General features: G+C 31.0%; 2 protein-coding genes across 2 annotated transcripts; both read right to left on the bottom strand.

Moving 5' to 3' along the window:
* Window positions 1–2,457: 2,457 nt before the first annotated feature.
* On the bottom strand, window positions 2,458–9,653 carry LOC135958649 (probable cytochrome P450 4d14). Its single transcript, XM_065509543.1, has 5 exons — window positions 9,595–9,653; window positions 3,810–4,280; window positions 3,518–3,702; window positions 2,863–3,225; window positions 2,458–2,795 (listed from the first exon to the last, which is right to left on the bottom strand). Exons 1-5 carry the CDS (start codon window positions 9,651–9,653, stop codon window positions 2,458–2,460), a joined length of 1,416 nt encoding a protein of 471 aa, XP_065365615.1.
* A 736-nt stretch (window positions 9,654–10,389) lies between these two features.
* Window positions 10,390–21,845, bottom strand: LOC135959285 (cytochrome P450 4d2-like). Its single transcript, XM_065510414.1, has 5 exons — window positions 21,648–21,845; window positions 16,209–16,665; window positions 11,302–11,486; window positions 10,858–11,229; window positions 10,390–10,790 (listed from the first exon to the last, which is right to left on the bottom strand). The coding sequence occupies exons 1-5, from the start codon at window positions 21,811–21,813 to the stop codon at window positions 10,453–10,455; spliced, it is 1,518 nt and encodes a 505-aa protein (XP_065366486.1). The 5' UTR covers window positions 21,814–21,845; the 3' UTR covers window positions 10,390–10,452.
* Between the last annotated feature and the right edge of the window lie 822 nt (window positions 21,846–22,667).

Below are 22,667 nucleotides of genomic sequence, written 5' to 3'. Positions count from 1 at the left end.
TAAATTTTGATTTATTTAAATTTTGTTCTATTTTCAATACCAAAAATTGAAACTCTGTTCTATAAATTAAATTCCACCACAAATAAAATTAAGTGTCAAAAATTAATAAAAAATATTTTTTTTTCATTTGAGCAAAATTAATGTGTTTTGGAAATAAAAGTGTCCTGCAAAGTATTCAAAAAAATTGCAAAATATTGTGTAGAACAGTGTTTAAAAAACTAGACTACAAGTAGCAGTAGCAACGAAAAAACACAAGTAGTCTAGTTAAAAAATTAATAAAAACTCGGAGTCAATCAATTACTACTACTACTGCTACCTACACATTTTGGTAGCAGTAGTTGTAGTAGTACCAATAAAAGAAAAATTTAAAAGTAGCAGAGTAATTTATTTTCTATTGCTACCTTAAAAAAAAAGTTTTGATGTAGCAGTGTCATTAGATTTTTATTAATTCTGCTACTTTTAAAATTAGGAGTAATAGAAGTAGCAGTTGAGGTAGTAGAAGAAGTAGCAGTTGAAGTAGCAGCTAAGTAGCAGTTGAGGTAGCAATAAAATAAGTCAAAAATAAAAATCTTCAACCAAATAAGTATATTGTGTGTTGTTGTTGTGAATGTATATTTGTTAAGTTGGTCGTGTTGTAAACAAAAGTTCGGCTTTTTTGTTATACACACAGACAACACGATCTTTCTGTTAGCAACACGAACACCTGAGACGAAAAAAAACGAATAATTCTTTCAAACACTCTCAAAACAAAAACAACATACAGTATTTAATTCTGTAAATTTTGGTGTTATGACTGAAGATTTTCCTTTTTGACTACTTTTATTGCTACCTTAACTGCTGCATCAACTGCTACTTAACTGCTACCTTATTTCTAAATAATAAAAATTAAAACTCGATATAGAGCAGTAGCAATGATTTGTATTTTTATGCTACTACTCCATTTACAATTCATGTTTTATTACTACTGCTCTGTTAAGAGTTTTATATTTTGAAGGTAGCAGTAGTTTTAAAAAAAACAAGAAAACGAAAAAAGATAAATGATACTGCTACCGCTACATACACTTTTTTGAAGCAGTAGTTGTAGCAACAGTTAAAAACTTGTTAGTTATCGTAGCTTTTTAAACACTGGTGTAGAAGTGTAATAAAGTGGTTCGGTCTGTATTTAGTCGGAAAATCAAAGTTAAAATTTGAAGTATTTTGATGTGTTTAATTCTCTCACAAGTATGTTGAATTCACATATCACAAGTACGTGTGAAGAGAAAATTATTGTTACTCTCAGCTTACTCTCAGTTGCGCCTCTAGTTGTACCCTATGGTTAGCAGCTTATATTTCATATGTTTTGTGTTATTCTTTATTCATTTAAAATTTTATTTTTGTGGTGAAAAAATGTCAAAACAAAAGAATTTTCAATAAAATTTAAGAAAATGTGAGTATTTATACATTTTAAAAGAAACAAAATAAGAAAATTGTGTGTATAAAACAATTATTACTGGAAAAGCATAAAGAAATAAACACAGATGGCGATATGGCTCTCTTAAAAAAATTATCTTAAGCTCAGTGACGTCAACAGTGCCCTAAACTGATATGAAAATATATGAAAATTGTATGTGATTTAGAATGGAAAAGTCAATAATTATGTTTAAAAGTTATTTATGTTTAATAAAATAAAATGTATTTTAGGTTTTATGTTATTAGACATATTTTACTTTATTAATTTGCAATATTTTTGCTATATTTTAGTTCACGATATCGATTTTTTATTATTATTATCTTATATACTCGTATAAATAGGCCACAAGTTTTTTTGTGGTACACTTTTAAGTTTGTTATTGTCCACCAATATTCATGAAACATATATGGTTTAAAAGGTTATCTAGATTTGCAGAACATAATTTTTTTAAAAAATTCTTTTCATAAAACTGGTAAAAAGCGTTTAAAAGTCGGCTACCGGGCGATCCTAGTTATAATTATTGTTGCAATTTTTTACTGCACACCACATTTTAATATTTAATTAATTTTTTTTATTTATTTTTCACTATTTGTTTTGAAATTTCATATAAAAAGTAAGTATTTTAAATTCAAAACATAAGAAAAGGGGCACTGTTGACGTCACGAAAAAAGACGGAATTGTCGATGGCGCAATCTTGTTTATTTCATTCATGCTGGAAAAGCGTTCATTTACTTTTTACTATTTTTGAGAATTTAAGAGAGTAATTTTGTAAATTTTAATTTTATTCTCTCGTTGCAAGTATTTACTGGGAAAGTAAATGAAAACCCCTTTTAACTTTAGAAACAATTGATTGCGTTATAAATAAAACCAAAATTTTTCAAACTGTAAACTCATGTTTTATTGCAGGACAACATTTTACAACTAAACCTAGGTTTACCAAATTAATTTTACATATCAAATTCAATGTTGTACAATTAAACCCATAAACCCTACATTTAGCGTAAAACTTAAGATTCCCGAAGCTTTAAACCTATGTTTATACCTGTTGCCGAATTCATAACCATACTTATTATTCTGACCACATCAGGTCCCAAAGGCAAAAGCTCATAATGCCGCAATATACAACTGACAATGGATTTCATTTCCAACATTGCAAATTTTTGTCCCATACAATTACGAGGACCAGCACTAAATGGAAGAAAGGTATATGGATTAATTTTCTCACCATTAACAGAAGCAAAGCGTTCGGGTAGAAAATCATTGGGTCTGGAAAAGTAGTCAGGGTCGCGACCTACGGCATAAGTCAGTAATACAATGTTGGTATTGGAGGGTATAATTTTATCACCTAAAAGATAAAATAAGAAACAAATAATTTTATTTTCCATCCATAGGTATGAACTTCACTTAAGTACCCATTTTATGATCTTCCACTGTTATTCTGCCTATAGCTGGTCCCGGAGGATATAAGCGTAATGATTCCTTAATAACACATTCCAAATACTTGAGCTCTTGCAGTTCCCTCATACTCACGGGCTTATTTTTGTCGGGGCCAATGACTTTTAAAACTTCATCAAAAGCTTTTTGTTGAACTTCCGGATGACGAGATATTAGATATAAAGTGAATGATGTGGCATAAGTGATCGTATCATGACCTCCTAATGTAAATGTATCTACTTCTTCTCGTATATCTTCATTCGTTAGCGGTTGTCCATCGATGGTCGCTTGCAGGAGAACGTCTAAAAATGTCATGCGTTTCCTGATGTCACGCTCGTTTTCTAGTTAATGGAAATTTAAATTTGTTAATTTTAAAGAATCATTGGAAAATCCAGCGGTCGTACAGGTTTCTATAGATACATAACTGTGATCGAAAAGTTTTGTATAGATCTTAAAAATCGGGTATCAATTTGCATATGAAAATCCGAAAATTCAAAATTAATATTCATTTTAATAATTAAGGGTCTGGCTCACTAAATGCGAACATTTTCTTTTTTATTTTATATAGAAAACAACAAATAAATTTGATTTGTTTTATTGTTTTCAATAAAAAAAGCTATAATTTTAATTTACCATTTCCATCTGCAATAGATTTCATCAATTCATTTCGTCTTTCATTGATAACTTTTTCGGTAAACCCATGTAATATTTGAACATTTTTTTGAAGTGTACGATACGCTTTAAATGACAGTAGCTTAAAAGTGAAATCCAAATACTGTAGCGGTTTTAAAAAGCGAGCTCCTACAATATGTGTTAAACTGGTAATGATAAGAAAAAAGTTTTGTAAGAATTACTATTGTACCCTTGGAATGAAAATGCTTACATTTTACAATAATCGAAGAAACGTATCACAACTATAGCTTACCTCTTTAAAGCCTTTATATACGCTATTCCATCAGCACTCTGGGCAGAAATTTTGACACCCATAGCAGTTTCAAGTAAAATATTCAAAGACGTTGAACATGCCACATTCACTATATCAATAGTAGTTTCACCATTGGCTCTATCTCGCAGATTATCCACCATAACTTGTGACTGTTGGTCAAAGATTTTCACAAACTGTTCGAGAATTTTAATATTAAATGTGGGTATAAAAATCTTACGACGTTTTTGCCATTTGGTTCCCTTACTCAATAGCAAACCATCACCCAGCCATACTGATAATTGATCATAGAAAAATGCTTTCTGAAGGAGACGTGGACTACTTAGAATGCTCTCAATATATTCTGCATCTTGTACAACTAATATACATGTGTTGAAACTCCACAACCGATAAACTTTGCCGTATTTTAGTTTCCACTGTTTAAGGACTTCCAAGAGGTCTGCAATTTGAAATCTATGAATTTTTTTTTGTTTTTTCTTGATAATAAAGTTTTATACTTGTCACATTCAATCCTATTGCTATCAAGAGATCGCCTATTAAGGGCAACGTAAATTTGGGTCCACCCACACCACTTGCTTTGAATATTTTATCGATTCGACGTTTTTTTAAATAATCCTTGATTATAAGTACCGTGAAAACGAGTAAAACAATTTCGAAAAACATTTCCTGTTTTAGTGAATTTGGTTTTTTTTAGAACATGTATTAGTTGTGTCTAGTAGTTGACTGATAGTTGGCTTTCATTTCTCTAAAGTTTTTATAAATGTGCTGTTTAAATTGGTGCTAATTATCATAAGAAAAATTGCATTAAATAGGGGATATTTCGTAGAAAGGAAACAGTGTTTTAGGTTGGGAAGGTTTAACAATGCGGTTTGTTATTTAATAAAAAAAATTTAATTTAAGGTCTCATTTTATGAAATGTAATGTTTTGAAATTATTTTTTTTTCATATAAACGTTAGATGTAATAGACCATTCCTGTGGAAACAACTTCTTTATGGTGACTAATTTTACAATATTTGTGCAAGTGGGACTCGCATCTAAGATTAAATTGTTGTGGGAAAGCTTTTAATCAGATATTTTTTAAACACTTGTGCTTCAAAATTCGTACATAATAAATTTAAGAACATGAATTTTCAAAAAAGAAAAATGTAACATCTCAAAAAATAAATTTTCAGAACATTTTCTTGGTCATCATCAAAATGAAGGCTGTTTTAATATTTTTTTTTAAAGTTCATAAAATTAAAACCCCATTTCGAAGGTACAACAAATTAATACGCGTAAGAACTTAGTATCGAGTTACATAAATATTAATATAAAATAATTATGTATATTGTTATTTAGGCCAAGTTCACTTCTAGATTTTATATCTGGTAAAACACTGTGCCCTCTATTATTACAACTTCTTATTACGGAAATAAGAAAAACGTGTATACAACAAATTTGACGTGTAAATGAGATGTAATTAGTAATTGAATTCTTATTTAAATACCAAATCAACTGCAATAAAACTCGGTCAATTACCTCATTAAAATTGTCAGGATTTTTGGCTAATTATCTGGGTGAATGCGTTTAAAGGGTGCATGTTTAATTACCTCATAGAGGTAATTCGTATGCACTTAAAGGCAATTATAATATATTTATACCCTACATTTACATAGTGAGAAGGGTATTATGCGTTTGTATTGATATTTGTAACGCTGAATTCCATACTACTATTAGTCTAACACCCAATCGACTCAGAACAGTGATGTTCAAAAATAAAAATGAAGATGTATTGGTGAGAGAGCTACCCAGCAAACATAATGTCAAACATTTAAAATAAGAACAAAATAATGAAAGTTTAGATTTAGAATTTTTGTCACATATAACCAATTTATTTAATGAATGTAATTTAAATTTTAAGGAAAAGAAAAAATATGCATTATACGGCCTAAATTCTATTTAATTTTGTATTTATTTTTGACTTTGTTATTATGTGTTCAATTGCAATTGAAACGCTTGTGTTTGCTATGCTTCGTCCAAAAACAACCAACAACAATGCTTAGTAAATGTCTGAAAAAAATGACGATAGTCCGTCGCATGTGTTTTCATCGAGAGCTAAACGATGAATGAACAAAAGTTTTTAAAAGAGCGTAACAAATGTGTGTAAATTTTTCAAACAATTGTTGTATGGCGTGAACATTACTGACTCAGAATCACTTTCTGAATCGATTTAATGATGCCATTCGTCCGTCAGGCTGGCTAGTTACTGTAAACCTTTTGCACAACGTACAGATCGCAATTTTGAAGATACATATTTCCATAAAATTTTGCACATGTATTATTCTTGTGCCAATGACAAAACCTATTGAAATCGATTCTATACAAATGTCCTGCAGAAATGGGACTTATCGGTCATAAATACATAAGTTCCACATAATTTTGTTCACAAATAAGTTTTATATACAAATAAATCACACATAACGAGCATAAAACTCTTAAAACTGTTGATATCCAAAAATAACACAGTACAACATTTTTCAGTTTATTGCTTTGGGACTCAATTCTGACAATTGCACGTGAAAGTAGCCCCAAAAAATTAGAACTTCTGCATCATTAGTTTTGTCAAGTTGGCTGCCGTATTAATTTAATGGCCATAATTAGTCATAGCTCCCATAAAAATTATGGTATACATACAAAATTCTTGATAAATAACTTTCTTATAGACACAAATCACACGACCTAATTTCATGGCGATCGGTCCATAATTGCATTTGTAATCCAGTTATTGAGCAAAAAAGGTGAAAAATTGGTAAAAATTTTTAAAAAATGGGCATTTTTGCGATTTTTAAGGCACTAGATGCACCTTTTTCGGGTAGGTATGTTCCGTACTTTTTTTCTACTATTCAATATCTACAACTTTGCTTCAGCCACAAAAGAGATATTCCGTACGGTATACGAGATATAACCGTGTTAAAATATAGAAAAAGTGATAAAAATCCACCTTGAGGAAAAAAAAATTCGTATGGCCATTAAATTATTACGGCAGCCAACTTAACAAAACTAATGATGCAGAAGTTTTTATTTTTGGGGCTACTTTCACGTACAATTGTCAGAATTGAGTCCCAAAATCATGTGTTGTACTGTGTAATATTTTTTAGACAGCAGACATGGCTTAATCGACTCCACTATCTATAAGAATCCAGAATATATATACTTTATAGGGTCGGAAAATTATATTGTGGAAATAACAAACGGAATGACAAACTTATATATACCCTTCCCACGAAGGTGAAAAAATAAAAAATTTTCAAACATTTGACTTTATGTTTGTGATATTCGTGAATGGAAATTCAAGTTGTTCTTGAACGTGCTGCTTTTGCCCATACTTATGACTCTTTTATTATTAAACTCGAACCTGAAATAATAAATTTATGAATATAAAATCTCGAGATTAAACAAATGTTATTTGGGTCAAGGTCACTTCTAGATTTTATATCTAATAAAACACTGTGTCCTCTATAATTACTTGTACTACTTCTTACGGAAGAGAAAAAAAACGTAATTTTGACATGACAATTAAAAATTAGTCTACTTTTTAACACATTTAGACCAGTTCTGTTATAAACGGTGTTTTTTATAGAGGCGGAGAACTTTTAATTGAAATAAAACAGAGGAAATAGTTTTTAATATCCATCCAATTGGCATTATTAATTCGATACTTCCCAGTAGATTTATAAGTCTGACCCAAACTAGTGATTTTACCTATAATTTAGAATGATAACTAGCTACTTGACTAGATATTTTAACACGTTCATGTCCTAAGCAGGGGGTCCATTGACCCTATTTGATTACAATGACACTGTCTGATAGATGGTCCACATTAGTAAAAGCATAGGATTCACATATTGGTTACATACAGTCAGTTACCTCACTAGCTACCTAACTGGTTACATAACTAGTTATTTTAACATATACGGATGCTAATTGACCTCAAATAGTGAATTAAAAAGACATCTCATAAACAGGTCAATATCCGATTGCTTGTAAACAAACCTTATTTTACATCTGATTGCTAAAATAACAACTTTCTAAAGTGTAGTACAAAATAAACGTTTAAAGTGACTTCACTATAGATTACTTAGAGACACAAAAGTGATAATTGACTTCACGTAATGTTACATGTAGAGTTTTTCTTTTCCTGCAATTTTTCATTAGTCTACATTCTTAATATTTAATAATTTGTTCTATTCGGGAATTCCCGGGATCCCGGGAAATATCAAAAAGAATCCCGATTTCCCGGAATCAACAAACTAGAACAAACTATTAAATTTTAAGAATGTAGACTTCTTTAAAAGTCTAAAAAATGTCTTTGTTTATAAAACGTAATTCGATACAAACCAGTCAGTTTGCCTAGAACAAACTATTAAATTTTAAGAATGTAGACTTCTTTAAAAGTCTAAAAAATGTCTTTGTTTATAAAACGTAATTCGATACAAACCAGTCACTTTGTCATTTGTATCAATTTCCATTAGATTTTGTTCTACCTTCGTTAGATTTCAATGTTAGATTTTGAATAATGAATTTGTTATTGGTTTATTTGGGTTTAATCTTTTTTCTTGTATGAATCTTCTGCATTTGTTTTGAAGCTTTAAGCTTCTTTTAGAGAAAATCTCAAAAATATCATATTAAACTAAGGAAAATAATTCACGGGAATTCTCGCACAATTTCCCGGGAATTCGGGATTGAAAATTTTGCGGAATTCCCGGGAATTATCGTGAAAAACTCTATTTACATGGGATGTCAGTATACTTAAGCAAAAAGAAAATACACTGTATGAGTTTTTATGAATTAACCACGAAAAAGTGCAGTAGAAAATAAACGTTTAAAATGGCTACACTATAGACTACATAGATACACTTGAGTGACAATTGTCTAGATTATCTGGAATGAATAAAGTACTATATAAATTGGTGTCAGGCAAATGTCAAATATTAGTGACAATTAAGTGACAATTACATGGCGTAACCTGGAGGTTAAATTTTCACACACCCTTCGCAGTAAATTGGCAATAACGAGTCGAATATTCGCTTCCAAGTGATCGATTGTTTTTGTTTTATCTGCATAGATTGTATTGTTACGAAATTGTACTTGAATTCAAATATAACGATTTTAAGGGCTGATTTTAAAGTAGCCTAATGCTTTCAAATAACAGTGCTGTAATAGTAAACTGTAACATATCTGTGAGCATTATTAACATTGAAATAAAAGCTTTCAGTTGACCATTGATCGTAAGTTGGCAACGCTGTTTGCTGCGACCGTATATTCGAATATTCAGTTAAAGAACATTGTAGAAAGTACACCACAGATGGCGTATGTATTAGAAACCTCTAGACAGTTAAACAGAAATCTAGAGTGCAGATGGCAGTGTTATAAATAGTGGCAGTGGTTGCAGTCGTTAGTGAGTTTATCAGAGACGCTATTCAAATAAACATCAACTGAGTGCCTTAAAGTGTGCTGTGTTTCTCAAGTGAATTCGTGTACATTATAAAGCGTGTCTTTATTTCTGCGAATTTATAAACGTGTATAAAAAACACTGAGTGACTATTTAATTCTGTTGTTGTACATTTTAAATAAAGAGTTGTTACAATTTTCAAACTACTAAACGGCTTTTATTTGCAATCAAAAGTATCCGGTTTATTTAAAGGAAATAAACAAACGTTTTGAAAAGGTTAAAACGTAACAGTATTGATTGTATTGCGCGCTGTGTAACATGTGGCACCATCCTACTGAAACCATTCATCAGTAACATTATTCTGTACCTCATCAATCGAGTCGATGTGAACCATGATTTTCAAAATAAATTTGAACAATTTGCAACAGTTGCTCTGGTATGAGTTTATTCATGATAAATTGCCAAACCAAATTAACCTCAAAACAACCAAGAACTGTCAAATCAGCTGTCACAGAAAACAGTGCTGCCAATTTAAAGTTTTCGGCCTTTGAAAAGCTTACTATTCACACGAGTAATGCAAAGTTGACATTTGTATGGGGGCTATGTGAAATCATAGATCGATATTGCCCATTTTCAATACCAAACAAACCTTTTCAACAGAGGTATTTGTGGAAAAAAATGTTTTTAATAGACAGACGGACGGACATAGCTAGATAGTCTTAGAATCTTATGAGGACCCAGAATAATACATACACTGATGGACAAAAGTCTGATATATTATTAAAAATAACTCTTTCGTTGTGATATTTTATAAATACTTTATGGAATGAATAATGATATACCACCGAAATTAACTATTTGATAATGATTCTTTACCTGATAAATTTTTATCATGATAAACATCAAAATCGTAGTATTATTGCTTCGTTATGACAAAATTTTTAGTGCTTTTGCTCAGACAACTTTGTCTTGACAACAAACGTCATTAATTGTTATGATAAATATTTGTCAAGTATAGACAGGGGGTTAAACTTTATTAATAATATAGTAGGTATAAACAAAAACTTATATAATTTAAGAAAAATTAATTATCGCGGATAATAAAGTTTAATTTTAAAACATTTCCTCCCGCCTGTCACATTAAAAATCGTAATATACTACGACTATATTTACAAAATCAATCTGGTTTCTTTTCAATATTTACGAGGTCTTAATCCCAATTGTGTGCCATTAACAGAACGTAAAATTAAACTTAATACTGGTATAACTTCGTCACCCAAAGGCAAAAGTTCAAAATATCGCAGAACACGACTAATGGTACTCTTCATTTCAAGCATGGCAAATTTCTGGCCAATGCAATTACGCGGTCCAGCCGAGAAGGGTACATAGGCAAAGGGATTGATATTATCGGGAGATTCACTGTAAAAACGTTCTGGATTAAAATCATTAGCCTGAGGAAAGTAATCGTTATCACGACCGGCAGCATAAAACAGCATAATAATGTTGGTATTAGCAGGTATGGTTTGTTTGCCTGTAAAGAAAAATACTTTTTATTAAGAAATATTGTTATAAGTACATCTTTTAAAAAGTTTTGCTACCTATTTGAATATCCTGCAAACTTTCTCGCGCTATAATGGGCACCGATGGATACATTCTCAAACTTTCCTTAATAACAGCCTCTAAATATTTTAAATTTTGTAAATCTCTCATTGTAATGGGTTTATCTTTGTCGGGACCCAAAACCTCTAAAATTTCCTCAAATACTCTTTGCTGTATTGAGGCATGACGTGACAGCAGATATAAACAGAAACATATGCCACTAGTAGTGGTGTCATGACCCTCAAACATAAAAGTATCAACTTCTTCACGTATATCCTCTTGGGACAAAGGCTTGCCATCTATGTTGGCCTCCAGCAGAACATCGAGAAATGCCATACGTTTCTTCTGGCCTTCGGCCAAATTATTTTGTGCTAAAAATTTAAAATGAAATTAATTAGTAAATCGAAACTGTTTTAATTTAAATTTGTATGAGTTTAACTTACTTTCAGTTGTGTGTTTCTGAGAGTCCATTGCAGCTCTACGATCATTTATGACTTTGTTGGTGAAATCATGCATGATTTTTATACTTTTCCTTAGTTTGAGATAAGAAGGAAATTCGGTCAATAGAAAGCTTATGTCAAAGTAAAGTACAGGTCTCACGGCACGCGTTGCAAGGATATCGGTGGCACTGTAAATTATTTTTTTAGAAATGTATTAATTACGTAGTAAACCACGAAAAAAATAACCATATACGGCCACCACCACGTAATAATATACCAAAAAAATAAGTTTTGTCCAAAGTCATGTGTCATTTTTGCAAAAAGGTGATCATTTTCTAAGACTCTCCTATCTTGCAAACAGTTCTGAATTTTGATTTACTCTCTGAGGTAAAGTTGTAGCCCTTGTCATAAAGAACAAAAATTATGAACATATAAAATCAAAAAAAACTTCATCTTCAAGTTCAAAATCGCAAAAAACTTTAAAAAATTCGAAATAAATTTTTTTAAAGCTGCCTGAGAAAATTATCACTTTTTTGCAAAAATTACACCGAGGACTTTGGGGGCCCATAAAAAAAATGCATGACTTTGGGCAAAACTGGAAGACACGGGTCTTTTTTTTGGTCTTTTATCACGTAGTGGTATCCGTATATTGTTATATTTCCATGACTCAAAAAATTACATTCAGCGTTATTAATTAAATATTCAGGGTTATTCCTGTTCTTACTTTCACCATTCATCTTATTTTTGGAAGCTTAGTATCAAATTTTCTCAGCATTTCTAATTATAAATTTTTACACGTGATTTTTTTAACATTAATGATATAATTTTCGAAATTTTATTTTATATTGTTGTAATTATGCTTTCAAAAATAGAGTCAATGGTGAAAGTGAGCACAGGAATAGCCATGATTAATCATTATCTAATTTATAGAGTCCGACTGAAACAGGTTTTTAGGCCTCAATCGAATATTCGGTCGAACTCTACTAATTTGAATAGTTAATATTATTAACATTAGGATAATTAAAGTTAATTTTCCGAATCTATAAAGTATATATGTATATTCTGGATGCTTATAGATAGCGGAGTCGATTAAGCCATGTCCGTCTGTCTGTTGAAATAAATTTTCTGAAGACCCCAGATATCTTCAGGATCCAAATCTTCAATAATTCTGTCAGATATGCTTTCGAGATGATTCCTATTTAAAATCAGCAAAATCGGTCCACAAACGTCGGAGATATGAGGAAAAAACCAGGACAACATCGATATTTGACCTATATCTGGATTACTAAGTCATTAATATAGACAATATGGATATCTAATGATAGATATTTCAAAAACTTTTGCAATACTTATATAAGACCATAGTAAGTTGGACCTACAATGGGTCAAAATCGGAAAAAATATTTTTAACCCGAATTTTTTTTTTCAGCAAAAGTTTTTTTCGCTAAATATTAAAAAAAATTAAAAAAAAATTTTTTAAATTAAAAAAAAAAAAATTTAAATTTAAAAAATTTTACAAAAAATTAAAAAAATATTTAAAATTTTTATTTTGAAGTACAATTTGGTGAAGGGTATATGTATAAGATTCGGCACAGCCGAATATAGTTCTCTTACTTGTTATATCCTACACCACCATAGTGGGGAGCGTATTATGCGTTTGTGCAGATGTTTGTAACGCCCAAAAATATTAGTCTAACACCCACCTTAAAGTATACCGATCGACTTAGAATCACTTTCTGAGTCGATTAAGCGATGTCCGTCCGTCCGTCTGGCTGGCTGGCTGTCCATGTAAACCTTGTGCGCAGAGTACAGGTCGCAATTTTGAAGATATTTCGATGAAATTTGATACATATTATTTTTTCGGCTCAAGGACCAAGCCTAAACTGGCTGAAATCGGTCCATTATTTCACCTAGCCCCCATACAAATGTCTTCCCGAAATTGGACTTTATCGGTCATAAATGTTTAATTTACACATGTATCTCAACAAATTCCGCTCCAAATAAGTTTTATATACACAAAATTCATGTCACCAAATTTTGTTACGATCGGTCCATAATTAGTCATAGCTCCCATATATACCCGCTTCCGAAAATCACTTTAACGCGCATAAATCGCTTAAAAATGTTGGTAAACACACAAAATTCAACACAGTTAACTTTAATATAGACATAAATCACACGACCTAATTTCATGGTGATCGGTCCATAATTGGTCATAGCCCCCATATAAGGTCCACTTCCGAAAATCACTCAAATCAAATATAAATTATTGAAATTTTAAAAGAAAAACATTTTTTCTCTTTTACTTAGTGTAGGGTATTATATGGTCGGGCTTGACCGACCATACTTTCTTACTTGTTTTAATTAATATTAGTAATTATTTTAACTCCAGAGTGTTCGACCGTGGAGTGGAATAAAAAGAAATAGCCAAATATGAAACTAAATAAATACAAAAGAGAAAGAAATATAATTTGCTTCAGAGTGGAGTACTCTATCATTGTCAACGTAGCATAATTATCTTTCAAATACGTCTTAAATCAATCAAATCCGACATCAGCTTCATAAGATTTCGCGAATATAATCAAAATCGGAACACCCAAGGTTAAAAACTTGTGTTTATTGTGTTCTTTGGTGGAATTCATAATGGAAACCAAACACAGAGTATTGATTACCTTAGCGCCATGGATATTTGGCTTTGATGTCGACCGGGCTTCAAATACGATATTTTACGCTTCGGGTTATTGTAATGGATCCATTTTTCATCGCATGCTTCAATTCGTATGGTACCCAATTTGCCTGCTTTTATATGAATTCCGCTGATCGCAAAAAGTAAGTAAAAGTAAGTAAAGTAATGGCTCCAATTCTTGGTCATCAAACTTTTTTGGCTGGCCTGGGCGATCTTTGTCTTTCGTGCCAAAATCACCATCTCTGAACCGCACAAACCATCATTCGCACGTTGAAACCGATGGAACAAATTCACCAAAAGCTGTGGTGAGAAATCTGAGTGCTTCAGCGACACTTTTTTTAAAATTAAAAAAAGTAAAGAGAAACTTCCCTCACAAAATTCAACATTTTCGAAGCAAATTTTCAATAACTAAGCGATAATAAACAAGTAAGAGAGCTATATTCGGCTGTGCCGAATTTATATACCCTTCACCAAATTTTACTTCAAAATACAAATTTTAAATATTTTAGGTAAACAAAATTTATTTTTTTTTGCAAAGTTGGCTTTTAATTTTTTTGAAATTTTTTTTTTCGAATTGTTATTTAAAATTTTATTTTGTTTTAAAAAAAATTGTCATGTTTTTTAAATTTTTTTTTGGTGAAAAAAAAAATTCGGGTTGAAATTATTTTTTCCGATTTTGACCCATTGTAGGTCCAACTTACTATGGTCTTATACACGTCGTTGCAAAGGTCTTTGCAATATCTATCATTAGATATCCATATTGTCTATATTAATGACTTAGCAATCCAGGTATAGATAAAAAATCGAGGTTGACCTGGTTTTTTTCTCATATCTCAGCCATTTGTCGACCGATTTTGCTGATTTTAAATAGGAAAATTCTCGAAAGCAAATCTGACAGAATTATTGAATATTTGGATCCCGAAGATATCTGAGGTTTTCAGAAAATTGATTTCAACAGACATACAGACGGACAGACAGTCGGACATGGCTTAATCAACTCTGCTTTCTATAAGGATCCAGAATATATGTATATACTTTATAGGGTCGGAAAATTATATTGTGGAAATTACAAACGGAATGACAAACTTATATATACCCTTCTGACGAAGCTGAAAGGTATAAAAAAGACAGATACATATGTACCCTGCAAAAAACAAAAAAACGCGTTCAAAAGATACGCCATCTATTGTAAATACCACATTTTTAAGTCATACACCGAATAATTACTTGGCTGACTCCAATTTATATATTTGTGTGACATTAGACATATATGTAATGCAAAGAGAAGTCAATTGCTCAATTATAGATCCCAGGTAATCTAGCGTGAAGTCATTAGAATCTTTAGTGTCTCTTAATAATCTAGAGTGTAGTCATTTAATGTTTTGTAAACGTTTTCCACTTTATAAAAAAGTTATTTTAATATAAATATTTAAACTTTTGGAGAGTCAGTTGCCACTTAGTGTCCCTTTGTAATCTGAAGTGTAGTCTGTGTAAAGTTTACTCATTGTAAAGTATTATTTGCTGGATGTATTACCATTATACTATCCCTTGTTAGACCAAACTGGACACATACTTGTTAAAATAACTAGTTATATAGCTGGTCTGGTAACTGGCTTTAGGTAACCGGTATGTGAATTCTAAAGCAACTTTGGACCAGCTACCAGACAGTCTCTTTGTAATCTATGTAGGGTAAAAGAAAACAATTTTTTAAATTTGCCACTAATCAATTTAATAGATTCAAGATCAGAAATTTTGTGGATCTTGCTGTTTTGTAATATACATAACCAAGTATGCATGAAAATAACAAGGTGAAGGTTATTTATTGTTATTTATTTTGAATAATGGCAAAGATTAGGTAGACTATTGATATTCATAGTGTAGGAAATTAAGTCTTATCTGCGTTTTCAATATTGCATATACCCAATTAAGCAGGGCCCCATATTGTGACGTCCATTGGTGTATAATGTGCAAATTCGAAATTTAAACTATATCTAATGTTAAGGTTTACTAAATTCAGATAGTCTAATGGTACCGACTTAATTCCCGGGAAGTTTTTACGGCTTTCACCAGATATTCCGTAATATTTACTTGTATGGTGGGAGGTGCCACTCCCACTAGAATTTTCAAAATAATAAGCAGCCTATTCTTACTGCCAGATATAGAGCACTATAATAAATCCTATTTTGAACTTTTTCTATTAAAAATCTTTTTTTTTTAAACTCACTCTTTTACCGCTCTCGCATATGGAAAGTCAGGATTCTCCTGGGCATTTATTTTAACGCCCATTGCCGTTTCCGCTATAATATCCAAGGCCGTTAGACAAACTATGGGAAAAATATTAAATGCCGACTTGCCATCTGCTTTCGCTGCCAATTTCCGAACTAAGACTCTACTTTGTCGATCGAAAACTTCAACAAATTCTTCCAAAATCTTAAAATGATATGTGGGTGTTAGAATTTTACGGCGTGCATGCCATTTGGCACCATAGCTTAGTAGCAGACCATCACCCAACCAACACGACAGCATGTCGTATATAAATGGCTTTTTAATGAGATGCTGACTGCTTAGTATAACTTCAAAGTATTTGGGATCCTTGACCACTAGTCCCAGACGTTGAAATAGCCATAAACGAAATACTTTACCGAACTGGTTGCCGAGGCGTTCGAAAAGGGCGAAGACATCTAAAAAGTGGAAGAGAATAATATTGAGTAAAATGAAGATTATATGAAATCGTTTGAAGGTTAACCCATGAGAGATTACTTTTGTTCTCAACTTGAGAAAATTCTTTTTTTTCTAATGCATTTCAAATGTTGATTACAAAGTCGTGTGAAAGTATTTTTTTAAGTACAAATTAATCTTAAACACAGCTTCGAATTAATTAATTCAATCTGAGCTTAATTCATTTAAATCATAATTTGGAATTAAAAAATGACAGTTATTCATTATATAAATCTATTCCCAACATCTAATTCCTTTATTTAAAAGCATTTATTTATTAAGAATTCATTCATCGTTGAATTAATTCATAATGGAATTAGCTCAATACAGAATTTAAAAGATTTTATTTAAATCGAATTCATTCATCGTTGAATTAATTCATAATGGATTTGATTCATAACAGAATTCATTCAACTTTTGAATGATTAAATTTTTATACCCTTCACCTTCGTGAGAAGGGAATACATATTGTTACGAAATTGTACATGAATTCAAATATAACGATTTTAAGGGCTGATTTAAAAGTAGCATAATGCATTAAACACATTCAAGACAACAGGCTACACGACTACACGAACACAAATTCTGCTGGTAACAGTTGTAGTCGTGTGGCAGCTACTGAATTATTTTAAAGACGACAGCTACAAAGTAAACAGCTGATTAATAATTCAGTGGTGCCACTTTAATAAAAAATAACCGTACAAAATTCCAAAGTAATTAAGACTGAAACAATTATTTTGAGTAAAAATATATATATGGTTATAATTAATTATGTACCTGTTATTAATTTATTTCAATATGGTTATCAGAAACTTCTCTTAATTAAGTAAAAAAAAATATATTTTTTTAAGCACTAATTTGATTTACATTTTTTTTATTATATTAGCAACACTATTTCTGTTTTGTAGTTGACAAAAATAGAAATTAGCCTAATTCGGCTACATCGGCATGAGTAGTCGTGTGGCCGTGTAGCTGTGCTGTCGTTAAAATAATCGTCTTCATATAAACGTGTGCATTTTATTTTTGACAGATTGAAGTTGGTAGCCTGCTGTCTTGAATGTGTTTAATGCATAATGCTTTCAAATAACAGTGCTGTAATAGCAAACTGTAACATATCTGTGGGCATTATTAAATAAAAGCTTTCAGTTGACCATTGATCGTAAGTTGGCAACGCTGTATATTCGAATATTCAGTTAAAGAACATTGTAGAAAGTACACCACAGATGGCGTTGTTTTAGTAAGATCTAGAATATTCGAACTTTGACAGTTAAAGAGCAATCTAGAGTGCAGATGGCAGTGTTATAAATAGTGGCAGAGGTTGCAGTCGTGAGGGAGTTTTTCAAGTAAATTCGTGTACATTATAAATTGTGTCTGTATTTCTTCGAATTTACAAACGTGTATAAAAAACATTGAGTGACTATTTAATTCTGTTGTTGTTGTACATTTGAATAAATAAAGAGTTGTTACCATTTTTCAAACTACAAACGGCTTTTATTTGCAATCAAAAGTATCCGGTTTATTTAAAGGAAATAAACCAGCGTTTTGAAAAGGTTAAAACGTAACAATATATAAGTTTGTCATTCCGTTTGTAATTTCTACATTTTCCATTTCCGACCCTATAAAGTATATATATTCTGGATCCTTATAGATAACGGAGTCGATTGAAATCAATTTTCTGAAGATCCCAGATCTTCGGGATCCAAATCTTCAATAATTCTGTCAGGTATGCTTTCGAGAAGTTTGCTATTTAAAATCAGCAAAATCGGTCCAGATATGAGGAAAAAACCAGGAAAACCTCGATTTTTGATCTATTTTTGACCTATATCTGGATTGCTAAGTCAGTAATATAGACAATATGGATATCTAATGATAGATATTTCTAAGACCTTTGCCACGATGCATATAAGACCATAGTAAGTAATAAGCAAAAAAAATTCAATACATTTGATGTACAAAGGAATTAAGCCTATGAATTAATTCATAATGATTTCATTAAGAGAATGGTTAAGAGATAAAATTTATTCGATTTCGAAAATGGAATAAAAAATTAATTATTTCGAAGCTTTGATCTTAAAGTACCAATTAATAAATATATTCGGAAATATGTATTTAAAGATGCTTATTAATTATTCTTTTATAACACGGTGTGTATTTTTTTCAGACATGGAAATAAAACCATATACGGACACCAGTATTTGATAAAATACCAAAAAATAAAATATCTGTGTCTCCCAGTTTCGCCCAAAGTCATGCACTTTTTTTATGGGTCCCCAAACATTTGGGGCCTCTGTGTAATTTTTGCAAGCAAATTGATAATTTTCTCAGGCTCATATATTGCCAACAGTTCGGAATTTTGATTTATTCTTTGTGGCAAAGTTGTAGCCCTTGTCATAAAGAACAAAAATTGTGAACATATAAGATCAATAAAACTTCATATTCATGATTAAAATAGCAAAAAACTTAAAAAAATTCGAAATAAATTTTTTTAAGGCTGCCTATAAGTATGCTTCAGTTTATAATAATTTAATAGTTCTAGAAAGTTGTTTACTGAGATCTTCAATGCATTTTTGTAGTTGATCGTTTCCTTGAATTTTAAACGGTTGGCTACCTATTTACCTGAACAGGGGAAAAAGGCAAACAAAAATCGAATTTTTTTAAAGTTTTAATCGATTTTGATGTTGAAGATGGAGTACTTTTGTTCTTTATGGCAAGGGCTACAACTCTGCCTCAGAGAGTTTATCAAAATTTCGAACTGTTTGCAAGATATGAGTCTGAGAATATGATCACTTCTTTGCAAAAATTACACCGAGGCCCCAAATCTTTGGGGCCCCTAAAAAAGTGCATGAGTTTGGGCAAAACTGGGAGACAAGGGAATTTTTTTGGTATTTAATCACGTAGTCATGACGTGTTGCACTGTGTAATATTAAATTTATTTAAATAAAAAATTAAGAATTATCTTTAGGCTTGATAATGATTTGAGATAGATAATAGAAATCGAATTAAGAAAAGTATTTTATTATTCCCTTCACCTTCGTGAGAAGGGTATATATAAGTTTGTAATTTCCACAATATAATTTTATATACAAGGTGGCGCAAAAGTAATCCTCCTAATGTCAGTTCTGTTTTGACATTTGTGTAGTAAACACATGCGAAATACACGTTAATAAACAATGTTATTGAATTTACACTGCTCCAGAACGCGGAATATTGTTGACTATTTATTTGACCAATAATCGGTCGGTTTTTTCATCAAAAATAATCATGAGTGATGAGGCCCATTTCCATCTTAGCTGGTACGTAAATAAGCAAAATTTACGCTTCTGGGGCACTGAAAATCCGCGTGTAACCCACAAAGAGCCATTACACCCGCTCAAAGTCACTGTATGGTGTGCTGCTTTCGCTGCAGGAGTCATCGGACCATTTTTCTTCGAAGACATCGCGGGCCAAACGGTTACAGTGAATGGTGAGCGCTACAGAGCAATGATCAACGAGTTCTTTTGCCGCAACTTGATGAATTGGGATTGGAAAACATGTGGTTCCAACAGGACGGTGCAACGGCACACACTGCACGTGCCACAACCGATATGCTGAAGGATGCATTTCCAGGGCGCCTAATCTCCCGTTTTGGCGATTTGCACTGGCCAGCAAGATCGCCTGATTTGACCGCTCCAGACTTCTTTTTGTGGGGCTTTTTGAAGTCGCGGGTTTATGTCAACAAGCCTCAGACTCTTGCAGCTCTTAAAGACAATATCCGTCAAGAATGTGAGGACCTATCGCCGGAAGTTTTGGCCAAAGTAATGGAAAATACCATAAAAAGGGCTCAAATGACAATCAACTATGGCGGCGGCCATTTACATGACATCATATTCTCGACTTGATATAAAAAAAATTAAAAGACCAAATAAAAATAATCAAAGTTTTTCAATTTTCTTTTTTAATTACAGCTAAAAAACATCGGAAGTTTACTTTTGCGCCACCTTGTAGATAGCGGAGTCGATTAAGCCATGTCCGTATGTCTGTCTGTGGAAATCAACTTTCCGAAGCCCCCAAATAATTTACATACACGATTCATACATCAATATCTCCGGAATTCTTCCGGCTCGGTTGCTATATAAAATCGAGAAAATCGGTACACAAATGGCTGAGCTATAAAGAAAAATCCAGGACAACCTCGATTTTTGACCTATATCTGGATTACTAAGTCATTAATATAGACAATATGGATATCAAATGATAGATATTTCAAAGTCCATTGCAACGACGTATATAAGACCATAGTAAGTTGGACCTACAATGGGTCAAAATCGGGAAAAATATTTTTTAAGCCGATTTTTTTTTTTACTAAAACAATTTTTTTGTCATACATTTTTTTCACTAAAAAATTTGAAAAAAATTTCGAAAAAAAATTTTTTTTTTACAAAAATTTTGAATTTTTTTTTTTTAAATTTTCAAAAACAGTTTTCAAAAAAATTTTTTTTTTTAAATTTTGTTAATCTAATATTTAAAATTTGTATTTTAAAGTAAAATTTGGTGAAGGGTATATAAGATTCGGTACAGCCGAATATAGCTCTCTTACTTGTTAGGCTTGAGAATGATTTAAGATGGATATTTGTTATCAAAATAAGAAAATGCCATTTTCCAAAAGTATTTTCTTAAATTTATGTTTGAGAATGATTTGAGAGTAACATTTGATATCAAATTGAGAAAATAAAATTTCTCGAATTTAATTTCAGTTTGATATTCAAATCTCTAGGCCTAGGCTTGAGAAATCATTAAAAATTAGGTTTTATATCAAATGTACTTGTTGGGAAAATACAAACATGTTGGTTCGCTTTTCGGATTTAGTTGATCACTAAAATTTTTATTAAAGATCGACTTTCACACTACAAATATTTTTTCAAATATTTTAACACATTATTATATTACTTTTTTTTTTAATATTTACTTAAAGTATCATTTCCTATGGTCTCTATAACATCTCCTATTAAAGGCAATGTATAGGAAGGACCCGCTATGCCAGACATTTTTAAAATCCGATAACGTCTTCTTTTCAATAAATAATCCCATATTAAAGCACACACTATCAAAATAAAAACAATAATAAGCCACATATTGATTTTTGCAAACACTTTAACGACCGTTATTTTTTTTCAAAACGTTTTGTTTAATCCGATTTTAGAAAATATTTAATGTTGTTTCCTAAAATACAGTTTTAAAACTGATTTTAATATTAATAAATTGTTTTAAAATGATTATAGAAACACGTATATATTTTCTTTACAATTAAAACAAAACAACTAAATAAAATGATGAATGAAATTAATGTTTTTTGTTTTGTTTGTTTTTGTTTAATTATAAATTTGTTATTAACAGTTTGTTACTTACTGGAAAATCTATACAATTTCTAAAGCTTCACTTACTTTGTTTTGCTTGAAATTAAAATTTTCAAGATTATTATCATGTTTGACAATAACAAAACAGATCAACTTGGCTTCAATGTGAACTGGGTTAATAGTTGCAAGCACTACTACTGCCTGCTTGCTGATAACAGTGTTCAAGATCACTTATCAAATACACTTTCATATGGTGAATCTATGTATATTTAGAATTTATATTATTTAATATATACAATATGTCAGCAATTAGTATGTAGAAAATCCCTGTTGGAAGTTTGGGAACAAATAATGACGTTGGCTGAAACATTTAGTTTGGGGGACAAATTTATTGTTGGATTACTGAAATTTATTTATGAACAAGTAAGAGAGCTATATTCGGCTGTGCCGAATCTTATACACTCTACACCAAATTATACTTAAAAATAAAAATTTTAAATATTTTTAGGTAAACAAAATTTATTTTTTTCCATTTTTTGTAAAAAAATTTTTTTTTCGAATTGTTATATTAATTTTTTTTTTAAATTTAAAATTTTTTTTTGTTTTTCAATTTCTTTTTTTTAGTGAAAAAA

Source organism: Calliphora vicina, chromosome 4 (genome assembly GCF_958450345.1).
Source record: "Calliphora vicina chromosome 4, idCalVici1.1, whole genome shotgun sequence".
Taxonomy (NCBI): Eukaryota; Metazoa; Arthropoda; class Insecta; order Diptera; family Calliphoridae; genus Calliphora; species Calliphora vicina.
The sequence above is the reverse complement of the archived record's forward strand: the minus strand, read 5'-3'. Positions and strand labels throughout refer to the sequence as shown.

Bases quoted from the DNA above. Each gene is read 5' to 3' on its own strand.
- LOC135959285 (XM_065510414.1), bottom strand. From the start codon at position 21,813: ATGTGGCTTATTATTGTTTTTATTTTGATAGTGTGTGCTTTAATATGG. The intron at 16,666-21,647 runs GTAAATATTAAA...TCCACTTTTTAG, and splicing joins CATAGGAAATGATACTTTAA to ATGTCTTCGCCCTTTTCGAA. The intron at 11,487-16,208 runs GTGAGTTTAAAA...AATAATTTACAG, and splicing joins TATGCGAGAGCGGTAAAAGA to TGCCACCGATATCCTTGCAA.
- LOC135958649 (XM_065509543.1), bottom strand. From the start codon at position 9,653: ATGGTTCACATCGACTCGATTGATGAGGTACAGAATAATGTTACTGAT. The intron at 4,281-9,594 runs GTAGGATGGTGC...AAAAATTCATAG, and splicing joins GTTACTGATGAATGGTTTCA to ATTTCAAATTGCAGACCTCT. The intron at 3,703-3,809 runs GTAAGCTATAGT...TATCATTACCAG, and splicing joins TATATAAAGGCTTTAAAGAG to TTTAACACATATTGTAGGAG.